We start from the raw sequence: 12,252 nt of genomic DNA on the forward strand, positions 1-12,252 counted from the left end.
GGAGGCAGACACATTCAAACATATCCCAAGCTATCTTCTTTTCCCATCTATGAAGTCTCCTGAGGTTTTTTTCTTGTTTCGCAGATGATGTCTCAGATTGATTGCACTGTTCTGCATTATGGAGAATATCCAATTAAATCAGATAAAATGAGACTTGTGGTATTTGAAATGTAGCAGTTAACATTCAGGCAGCAAATTAAGATGGGGGAAAAAAGAGAAATCTCTGCTTTTAAATATACCTATATTCATAATACATCTGCATGATTAGTCCTTCTCTTCATTGCTTGGCCAGTAAAAACTGTCTGGGACTTGACTTGGTGCTTTGTTTCACAGAGCATCGTGGTTTGCCCTGATCTTTGTGCTGTGTATTGCTGCTGTGTGTGCAATTACCTTTTACTGTATGGATGAAAAGCTCAAAATCAGTGCAAACAGGTTTAGTGAGAATGCTCTTGACTTTGAAAATCAGAGTAATAACTAATTATTAAGAAAAAACAATTTTAAATGCAGTGCTTTTGTGAAAGTAAGTTTTAAATCACTTCAATGTTGAGTCTATTTTCAGCTAGTAAATGCTCTACATATATAGAAAAGTGAATAAGGCAAAATTTACTGCATGGTTTCCAAATCAATAAGTGCTGCTTAAGGAGACAGATTCAGCCTTCTGATATTGATAATGCATCAAAGAAAGAAGTATCGACATGATGTTATTTGTTTTGGCAAAAACTGGAATATGAATATGTTGGGTTTTGTATGAGCCTATATTCATTCTAATGCAAGTCTATTCTACTTGATTATAGAAACAGTGAGTCAAAATCCAGAATATCCAATCCACAGAAATTCTTATTTTCTTGCTCCCCCCCACCACCTTTGAATCTCTTTTAAGCACTTTCTGAGGTCACATTTCTACATAATGCTTAAAATATTTCTATCAGAATTTGCTTCTGGATGGTTGAAATATTTCATCTTGGCTGGACTTCTTGTTTTCATTGTATTTTGCTTTATTATTTTGATTTGTTTTTCTTTCTGGTCTCAATGTTTAAGGTTTGAATTATACCTGCTATTTGTATATTAATTGATGACTGGTATTACAGGTGTGTTTCAGCAATTGAAATGATAACTTTTTTTGCTTGCTCAGAGATAACTGGTATTCTAATTAATAATTTATATCCTACTTGATTTGTTAGATTACATTTTTTAAAATGTAAAGTCATTACAAATTGAAATTCAAGATATTCCAGTCCAGATAAGGTCAAAATTATTTTCTAAACATATTTTTGACAGCAACTCTTGACTTGACGACAAATTTTTTTTCCTTAAAAAGTTGTCAACTTTTTGACAGAGAAAGATTCTAATGAAAATTTTTTATCAGCCTCAGTTTTTTATTTCTATTGTATTTATCAGATTTCAAGACAAGGTATTCTTCCTTACTGCAGTTTTCATACTGGGACATGCAAAGGAACATTTTAGAATACCTTTTTTTTTCCCCTGAGTTACTCTTCAGCATGCATGTAGTTCTAATACTAGTGAAAATCCAGTAGTAATAATAAAGTAAATCAAAGTAGATAACAGACAAACAGAAAGAGAACAGTAATAAACACAACTATAAAAATGCCAGCAACCCCAGGAAGAATTCAGTCAGCTGGGATGGTGACAAACAACACTGCAGATTGCTGGGTGAGCTGAAGTGAGGCATATTTCACACACAGTTGTTAGGCATTTATCCCAGTAGCCTGGAAAACACAGTAGCATATATTCACCGTACACTGTGTTTCATTTTTGTAGAGAGGAACTAAAGAATGAATTGTCAGACAGAAATAAAAGTACAAGGCTTATAAATAATTCAAATCAGGCATCTTGAGGGAAAAATGTTCCATTTATTCACCTGGGCTCATGAAACTTGTGTAGGTAGCAACTTGTGTCCAGCACCGTGGTCCTGCAACATGCCTATGACAATCACCATTAATTCAACAGCAACCCAAAAGAGCTTTATATTCACTTAGCTAAGCTTTTCATACCTAAGGAAGACAAGCGGTTTTTCAGAGTGTCATGTAGACCATCAAAGTGGGATTATTATGACTCCTTCCAAGATATTTTCATGATTTCAGGTTGTTATCTTGCCTCTCTATGAGCACTATGGGAGTTTTTCAGTCATGCTAAATAATCACCATTGAAATCACTAGCTGCTTGTAATTTAATAAACCACCTCCAGGGCTATAAAAACAACCCTTTGATGGTGGGCCTAAGGTGAGCATGACCTTTCTATTTGTTAGGACTTTGATAGGCTGAAATTAACACTAGCTCTGGATGCAGTTTTATCACAAATAATGTAGTTACTTTTGCAGGGGAGAACAAGCTATTCTGATCTAAAGCACATAAGCAAATATAAACTTATGTTCCCATAGAATCTGCAGTTCTTTAATGGTTCATTTCTAGATCAGTGCAGTAAAGCTGGATAAAACTCACTGTATGCACAAGCCCCTTCTTCATGGAGTCCTGGTTATAGTTCAGACGTGTCTTTGATCCCACTTCGAAATGCAGATTCTAACACCACTGTTGACTTGCAGGTACAGGATGATGCTACTCTCCTCCCTTTGAAGGCAGGTAATTGGAAAAAAGTGACAAGTAATACAGCTTTGTGAAGATTTGCATGAAGATTTGCTTTGCTGATAGAAAAAGGCTGTACATCAATGGTCTTAGAGAAGCGATAAATATGAGACCTAGAGAGCAACTGATGTGGAAAAAGATGCAACACACAAATGAGAAAAATAATGCGGTATTTCTTCCTGCTGTCTTTGCTTGACATAGGGACCTCAAGTAGATGGGTTAGAAGAGCGATCCCTGATTCGCTGGAAAATTGCCCAAAGACCTGACAAATGTGACAGGGAGGCAGAGTCCATCTAGAAGTATCTTGGGGCAAATCAAATTTACAAGGGAAAGAATAAAACCTGAAATATCATTGTGTCACTGTGCGAATGTTTGGTGAAAGCACAGTCTGGACATCGTGGGCATTTCTGATGCTGCTTGTTGAAACTTTTTTAATGTGCATTTCAGGTCTTCCTTCTTTGAAAAAGGCAAGGAACACAGGAGGAGTGACCAGAGATGATTGTAGGTATACAACAGCTTATGAGTGAGGAGCAACAGTGTAAACTAGACTTCCTAAGATCAGAAGTAGAAACAGAGTGGAAGATATGATAAAACTCTGTAGTATCATGAGTGGAAGGAGAGGTAAAGGAAAGAGGTTATTCATGATCTCTTTCAATACAAAACTTTCAGGGATAACATGTTTCAGACAAAGAAAATTAGCTATTTCTCCGCTGACTGTATGTTTAAGCTCTGTGGTTTCTTTCCATGAAAAACTGTATATGCTAAAAATGGATGTAAATTCACAAGCCAACTAAACAAAATTTTTGATAGAAAACGAGAAAAAAAGTAACATTTAGGGAACAGTTTCTGAAACTGTTACAAATCTTGAAAATCCTCCAACGTCTGGGAGGAAGGGGGTGGGGGGAGCAACAGTGTAAAACCTCAGAAAAATGAACACATGTAGCTTGTCAAGATGCACAGTATTAGTCTTTCTTCCAGCTAGTGCAGTTCCCAGGAAGGTCTATAACTAGTAGCTTTTCTGTTTGCTTGCTTAAAAGTTTGCAGTTGTGAGGTGTTTTTTACATCTGATGTAGTCAGAAGTATTTTAGCATTTTCAAAGCTATACTTGAAGTGTAATCTAGTCTTAGATATGATTTCATAATCATGTGTTACCAATGGCAAGGGACTTGATGCTGTATTAAAGAGGTGGTATTTAAACTCCTGGAAACTGATTTAGTCTAACGTAGGAATCCTAATGAAGTTGTAACATTTTTCACCAAGTTAGCCATGCTTTCTGGATGTATTTGTAACCTAAGACATAGTGTGAGAAAAAAAAAAGCGAACTGCCTTTAGGCTATGCTTTTGGGCATGTGTACAGAGGGCAGCAGGAGAATTTTTCTCTCACGCTTCTTCATTTCCACCTAGACTTCAGAGCAAGAAGAGTCCATCATGGCATCAAGCATTGCTGTGTCTCTCCTGAGTCTCAGATTAAACTGGGTTTGCATGAGAAACCTTTTACATTGCTTTCTTTTCTGAGCTCCCCCTTATCAAGGCTATCTCAAACGTGCAAAATATGAAGCTGTCTGCAGAGCTTCATTGACTTTAATGGGAAATGTGACAATTTGCACAAGGTGAGGAAAGAGTTAGCTTATTAAGGTGGACAAATTTGCTCGCTTTCTCCTTTCCTGTGTGTAAAAGTTGAAAGGAACTAAATATGTAATCTTCCCATTTATATACTGCTGCTTAAAGCCTCATTTTCTGCGCTCTGCTCATGCTTCCCAAGTGCTTCCTTATGACTTTACTTATCTGTGCCTTAATGACTGCAGATTTTCCAGAGCTGCTTTACTTTTTGTGTCTCTACGTGACAACTGAGATTTTCTTCCTTCTTTCTCTATTCTCCCCCGTATAGCTCTTCTCTGAAAAGGGCCTTGAAGAAAGGGTCTACCTCAATCTGCTCCTAAGGCCTCCACGTAGGGCTGAAACAGAATAGAAGACCCACATAGAAAAGAGGGTAGTATTTTGCCTCCAAGATAAGTGCTGACACTCTAATAATGCGAAACTCAAAGGACTTCCCTAACCTGCCAGTGCTACTTTGTTATCCCAGAGAAGGTCTACACGGCAAGTCAGGACACTGGAGGCTAATTAAGCACTGTTAGCTAATGGATTGTTTATACAATTTTGTAACTCTGCGTTGTATTATTATTTCTCATTCATGTTCTTATAATCTCTATCTAGAGACAAACACGTCAGAAAGCAACCTATAAATGGATGCCTGTAACCCAAAGTGGTACAAGGTGGAAGAAAACTGGGGCTGACACAAACCTGACTGTCACTACAGGAGTGCCTCCCCAGGATGAGAGGTGTCTCGGTCCCAGCACAGTATAATTTGGGCACAGTGCTTTTCTGACCTCCAGTTCAGGTGCAAGAGCCACCTCTGTCAGTACCAGAGCCACTGTGCTGTGCTCAAACAGTGCAGGCCCACCAGATGAGGTGTGCTGGGTGCAAGTGTTGCTCATGCAGAGAGGTGAGTGGTGCACAGCTGCTGATGAGGGCTAAGATATCACCAAAGCAGACACCCTGTCAGATGCCTCAGCAGGATGACTTCTGCATAGTGCAGGATGTTGTTATTCATCTTTGTAGCATCTGATCAACCAACAAAACAAATATTAGTCACATAAAACTTTGTTTGCAGACACAGAGTAGTGTTTTGAACTTTTAATAATTTCTCCTTCTTTTTTCTCCTTTATGTTTGATTTTATTGCTTCATGACTTGGAAATATTTTAAAACTCCACCTTTAATGCTCTTATATGCAGGTTTTATCTGGAGCATTATAAATCCCTGAGTGTCTTAAGCATATTACCACTTTATAAGAGGCAAAATATGCTCATTGTAAAAGAAACACTGGTTTGAAAAAATTTATAATAAAAAGACATATCTGGGAGCAATAAAAGTCATCCATAAGCTAGACAGAGGCTGTTCTCTTCCAGCAAACTTGCACAGCTGAGATGTATTGGTAGGAAGGTAGTGAAGGTGTTTGTCTTAAATGAACCTGCAAGTTCAGATTCATCAAAGAACAAAAGGGCAGCAAGAAGAGTGTCTCCTCATGGAGACAAAAAGCTTGTATGAGAAAAAAAAAAGGTAGAAGTGCTGGTAAGGAAGAGAAAGGCATGTGAAGATTTGAAAATACAGAGAAGCATTTTTGCTGCATGCAGAAAGGGAAAAGAGCTGAATATGTATAATACTTGAAGGCACAAATCTTGTCCAGCTTTAAAACACTAAACTTCTACTTCCCACTCTTACATATTTGGTTTGCAGCCAGCCGGGTGCAAATGGATGAGTCCTGTCCAGAAGCCAGTTCTCCAAACTGAACAGGCAGCTGTGGCTACTGGACAGTATTTAAGTCTTTCTCTTGCATTTGCGCCGAAGCCCTGGATTGAAATGGTTCTCAGGAGCAGGTGCTCCCTGCCAGAGGGAGAGGCAGGAGAAACTCTTGATTTTTGTGACATCTATACTACCTGTCAGAGCATGCCAGTGTGCTCACACCCAGCTACTGAATACAAGTGCCAAGCTCACTGAAAAATGACCATGCTGCCAGGACAGGACAACCAGACGTAATATAGCCAGGCATACAACAGCAGTGGGATTTTGGTGTCAGCAGCTATAGTGCCAAGCCTAAAGACAAGAGTAAAACTCCACCAAATATAGTTAGGTGAAGACCCAGTCTGCACTGTGCTGATAGAGAACTTCTCTTTCTTTCTAAATGTTTTGTGTGGGTATTGTCACGCTTCTAAAAAATAATTGATGTCAATTTTAACATCTACTCTTGAGAGATCTCTGTGCTGTTTTCTCACACTCTGATCCACAAACCCCAGGATTTGTCAGCAGTGTGGTTTATTTGCAGGAAGAATAGGGACAGTTTACTCTAGAGTCTGCTTAGTGCCAATAGTTACCAGGTTTTCTTCTCCCATAAGATACGTGCGCTATTCCCGATATCTTTTCTACTTCTGATTCCCCCTCCCTTTGCCTCTGCTCTTCTGCATGTTATCTGGGGTTGTATTTTCAGCTGCCAATATCTCTTCTAAAGGAACTTTCGCCCACATGGAAACAAGGTAATGCTAAAGCTTGCTGCAGTATTATTGTCTTACATTTTTTCGGACTTCTAGTTTAATGAAAGATACATAGAAAAACAAAATCAGGTCTTTCTCTGGAAAAATCTGAAATTATAATTAAATAAGGACACCTGTGTCTTTGTGCTGTACCTGGTTCTCAGGAAAGCAATGGAAATTATTTCTCCTAGTCAAAAGAATGTCTTCCATGGAAAAAAATAACTGCAGTGCCAATGAGATTGGGGTGAAGAACTTCCAAATATATTGTATATGTTTGTGACACACCTTGCGTGGTCGATTTTGGGCACTTCTAAGTTTTAAATATGTCAAAAGAATAGTCTGTAAAATTTTCAGTGATACTGGAACATTCTTCCTCATGTAGTTTGGAGGCATAATTTATCACCTTTCCTTAGAGGAAGAAACAAAAGCTTGCATATAACCAGAACCTAATTTTGGATATGATCAATCTGCAAATTTTGCAGTTCTTAGGAATAGCACTCTGGCAGCAGTATGCTTTATTTTGATGTCTGAAAAAAAAATGTGCTGCAGAAATAGTTTAGGAAGCTGACTCACAGCTGCACAAGAGTTTCAGAATGCAAAGAAGCAATTTATGTGAACCTCAGAGAAATGTAGCAGTCAGTTTATGTTTGGAACCAGTTCCTAAAACAGATCCCTAATTTAATGATCAAATGAAAGCACAGCCTTACTAAGATCCATCTAACAAGTATGTGGTGATTACAGGTTCATGTTTAGTGCTGACTAACTGGCTGACTCCATTGTAAGCTTTAGAGGGATGGTTGTTTTAAACTTTGCAACGACCAGTGGTGATGCTTAAAGAAAACAGTTGTAGTTAATTTTTTATACCTTAGGGATGATTGCACAGTATTTTGAGTGTCATGAGGTTCTAGTGACTGCACAAGAAGTGAAGAGCTCGTTTTACAGCTGGGCCTTAGCTCCTCGCTGTTTGAGGCCCCTTATAGCTAACATGGTCAAAGGCATGCTGTTCATTGTCATCCTGTTCACTTGGATTGATATGATGCCTTTCACAAGAATGAAATGACTGGGATTTGCTCTGTATGCTAAAGAAGATGTGATTTCAACAGCCTTTGGCAGCTTGCAGTTTTGTTAGCCCTAAAACCAGGAGGTAGCTGAGCAGTTGCAGCAGGAAGCTCCTCATCCATTCTCATTTCCCGCAGGAGATCAGCTCTGGTGGTGAGAAGCAAAGTCAGGTATTGAGTGTGCAGCTTCAATTCTGAATGCACAAAGCCATCTTAAAGGAGAGTAGTTTGCACAGCGTTTGCTAATGTGGGCAAGCCTAGTGTTTTCACAAATTGCCTATGGAAGTGGTAGCTCCCTTCCCATTGGTAGTATATTATGGTTATAAATGTATTAATATTTCAGAGATTCTAAACCTCTTCCATGACCTGGAGGTTCACATACATCGACTTCCAGTGGAACTGGAAGAGCAGAGTCTTTAAGGCATTCTTGGACATTTCAGTGAGAGATCACTTTCAGAAAACTAAACAGTCTAATCAATGATATCTAATGATTCTGAGCGACTGCAAATTACAATGTGCTCACAATATCTGTATTTCCAGTTTTTAGGGTCTGCTTTTCCATCTGCTTCTCAGTTCGCTTATTTATAACTGGTTAGGGTGCTTCATTTGTTGTTGGTTTTTTTTTTTAACAAAGATTGTTTGCTGATAGAAGCAGTAAGTCATAATTAAATTAAGTGTAAAACAGTACTGTTGAATTATCATTTGGTGTTCTTGCCTAAAAGAGATTGTCTGAAGGTTTCCACCAGAGTATGATGAAAGTGATTCAAATGGAGTTGGAGCAATTGCATCAATGTGAACAGGAGGAAGTCAGAATCAGCAATTTTACTGTAAGATAGGATTTCTTTCTAAGACTGTACAAAAGACACATCGGAAATTTCAACTTTGCTTTTCTCTTTGGAAAAGTAAAGCCTGTTTTTAATCACAATTTCTGTTTAAGAAATGATTATGTGACAAATTTGAGAATGTTTGTTGTGAAAGACAATTTCCAGAGTTGAAGGTAATATTTCACAGGTCTGGTGAAAATGGAAATTTTTTTCAAGCTTAAGGTCATGTTATTGTTGTTTGTAGCCTTACTGCTTTCCTCAAAACAGACCTTTATTTTCTCCTTAAAATCTAGTTAACACCTGAATTGTAGCATCTTTTCCATATGATGAGACTTCCCTAATACTGGTAAATGCTCAGAAGAAAAGAAACCATTATTGCCAAGTTCTAATTCATCAGTCAGAAAAATGTCATTTAATAAACTCTGTGGTAGTCGCCTCATTAATATTGCCCTCTGTGAGCTGTATGGGTTTTTTGAAGGAATGGAAGATATTTCCTTCTGCAGGCCAGTAATGCAGTAAACCATGACTGTGTATTAATTTAAATATCTATTAGTGTGGCTGACTCTGATGTCTGCAACACAGCAGCAAAGATGTTCACATTTTTAATTTTCATAGAAAATGAATCTTTTTAAAGTTTACTTCCTCCCCCCCCCATAAGGATGCCATTACAGCTCCATTTTAAACCATGTCAGTTTTTATATTTTACTTATTCCATACTGGTCTCTTGTATCTAACAGTATTAATTCTTATTCCTGTCAGGTATAAGTTTATCTATTCATGGGGCTGAAAAGCGTGTGCAAATCTGTCAGAGGAGAACTGCGGGAAGCTACCCAGTGTCACAGCATCCGCCTGTGGATGGGCATCCTTCACTCCCACAAGTCAGAGGGTCAATAAAAATGGAAGCCTCATCTTCTGGATCTATGGTTTCAGCAGTCACTAGTGGAAAAGCAAAAACCCATCAGCCAGGTAACAGATTTGCCTTGGTACCTTCTTCAGTTCCATTTCTTGTGTGATGTGCCTTGAAGTTGGGAAGCTGTTATTAATAGCATGAGATCATGCTTGCATGGAAATCAAACTATTGATTGTCAGAACTATTGATTGATTTTTTTATGTTTGGTATGTTTTTGTCAGTTATAGATTATAGGGAGTAGCAGCAGTTGGGACAGCTGAAAGTGGGAAATGAAAATGTAAGTTTAATCTTAAAAATCATACAACATGTATTGGTATCCAAAATGCTAATGCAGAAAGAGCTTTGTGCTATTGCTTTTTAATACTGTTCCCCTTATATATATTTAATTTTGATAAGCCCTGAGTTAATGACAGTGTTCTAGAGGCTACAGACATCCCCCCCGGAACTCAATAATTGACACGAACACTGGTTTTGAACAAAGGCACAATCCAGGGTGTAGATCAAAATCTTCCTGCTATAATACAAACAAAAACTCTGGATCTGAAGGAGATTTTACAACATAAGTTAACTGGTTAACAAAATGAAATTTTTTAAAAGAAAGTCAAAATCTCCTGGGAACCATCAAATTCTAATTGACATCGTGAGTTCATTCCTTATTATGATAATTGCCAGAGCTATTTTAGAAGTATCTTTGCTTATAAGAGGGGAATACATTTGTGCTGGCCATGTTCAGTCTTTCTTCGCAGTGAAAATTAAACTCCAAATTTCTTTTCTGAGTAGAGAAAACTAAGGCTGCCCATGAAGTCAGTTTTGTAGCTTCTGTGTTGGAGGGTCTCAATAATCTTTCAGTGTTGCTGCCCAGGAAATGACATGATACATGCTGTATGCAGCTACTTGGATGTCAGGGGACAGAGTCTATTTGTGTGAGACAGAGAGTTCTGCCTGCAAAACCATTAGTGTATTCCCCTTGCCTTGAAGATCTAGTAAATGGCTTAATTTTTGTAGAAGCTGAAATTTTAGATTATCTGTTGTGGGTTGCTATACAGGTCTACTGCCATGAGTCTTATGCACCCATACTATTTAGTCACCATATCTTTGTCAACACAGATTAATTAAGAATTTACAGTGACTCATAACCATATGCTTTGTTTATTTCAGTTCTTCTGTTCACTTGTTTGTCCTGTTTTTCCAGCTTCTGTTATTTTCTTTGAAGTACAGAAATTACTACTAAAGAAATTTTGTTGTTGCTAAAGATATATAATCGTGTCTGCAGCATGGTAAGAGATTGGCAAAAAACCCCTGCATCACAGTTTGTCACAAAAAGTATCTTGAATATGCACAATAACAATGTTCTCTTTAAGATGCTACACATTCTACATCTACGTATTGATAAGCATGGCCTGTGCTTTACTACTAAATAATGTACAAGCAGCATATGCTGGCTTCTGCTTGAGAAAAAGATCCCTTTCTAGGGAGACCCCAGAGGTTTCTTAAAATGGAGCTTATCAGTGACCATCATTTAGATGATGATTCTTTGAGGAATTAGCTTTCAGTGTATGAGATTAGTTTTATCTCTCATATTCTGGTCTTTAGACAATAACGGCATCTATGATCTACTGAGAACATGCTTGGCAGCTTGGTTCAGGGAGGCATTTAGATTAATGAGCCTCACTGAAGTTAAGAGGAGTTAATAGTACCCACAGCCTTAAAGGCTGCAGATTTTTGCGAGTGTTTTGTATGACAGGAGTCTTCTCTTAACTAACTTACAGTGCCACTGTTTCATCTGGAAGGAAATAACCTTCTTACGATTTATGTCTAACCTTTTAATTCTCTATAAGAGCACTGAATTTCTGTCTGTGTCCAGGTTAAATTGCAACCATTTGAGCTATATGCAAGTCGAGTCTAAGAAAGATTATGGACAGGCAGCAACAGTAATGAATAACACTCCTAATAGAAAATTCCAATTTAAACTGAAAATCATATTTTTTTCATTCTAACTCAGTCACAAATTAACAGCTATAGCTTCATAATTAGTTTAGTACACTAGTTGTCCAATGGCAATATTTTATCTAAGATATCATAAAGATTTTTATATTTTAGAGGGGAAATGTCCTTATGTATATTAATGACAGGTACCAGATCTTACACCAGTGTTTTCTAAGCTATCCTCCTGCTATTGCATGTAGTACATTCATAGGTTTTTGTTCAGTCTAATTTTAAATAGTTCATACAAATTGGGTTTTTCCTTCTATTTGAGTGCTGTTATCACAATCAAGTAGGTCTCACTGTTGGAGTAGTGTGCATTATATTCAGTCTGAAATTTCCTTTCTCCAGTTAACAAATACCCCAAACATGAAAGCAGTCTAGCATAATAGATTTTACAGTAAGGTATTTTGAGGACTTAAAATGACATTTCTAATTCTTATCAGTCAGAGAAGCTAGAACCATGGAAAGAAAAGATCCTTGATAAAATGATAGTTGAGTGTATTTTTTCCCTTTAATAGCATACTACTGCTGTTTTCTTCACAGCGCTTTGTTACCTTTCACCACCTTTCTTCTTTCCAGAATGACACCTTTTATTATCTATCATAAATTCTATTTGATTGACAGATGTTTCCTTTGAATGAAGTTCATGCTAAGGAGGAGGAACAATAGATATTGTTTAGTGTTACAGCATTCTTTTCAACTTACTTCCCTGCCAGTTTTATTTGTAACTGGTAAGGAGGCTGAGGCTCATGGCTTCTTATATCAATTTGGATGTTAGAGCGGTTAG

The 12,252-nt window shown here is 37.6% G+C and overlaps 1 protein-coding gene across 8 annotated transcripts in view; it reads left to right on the forward strand.

The window, feature by feature from the left end:
• The window catches only part of ANO4 (anoctamin 4), a 201,567-nt gene that overhangs the window by 74,665 nt on the left and 114,650 nt on the right, over positions 1–12,252 (forward strand). For all 8 annotated transcript variants that reach the window (XM_017804465.1, XM_017804468.1, XM_017804467.1 and 5 more), the window contains exon 2: positions 9,329–9,535. In XM_017804465.1, coding sequence (XP_017659954.1) covers positions 9,466–9,535 — 70 coding nt within the window. In that variant the 5' untranslated portion in view covers positions 9,329–9,465. The remainder of the gene's footprint in view (positions 1–9,328; positions 9,536–12,252) is intronic.

Source organism: Lepidothrix coronata, unplaced genomic scaffold (genome assembly GCF_001604755.1).
Source record: "Lepidothrix coronata isolate B3197 unplaced genomic scaffold, Lepidothrix_coronata-1.0 Scaffold9, whole genome shotgun sequence".
NCBI lineage: Eukaryota > Metazoa > Chordata > Aves > Passeriformes > Pipridae > Lepidothrix > Lepidothrix coronata.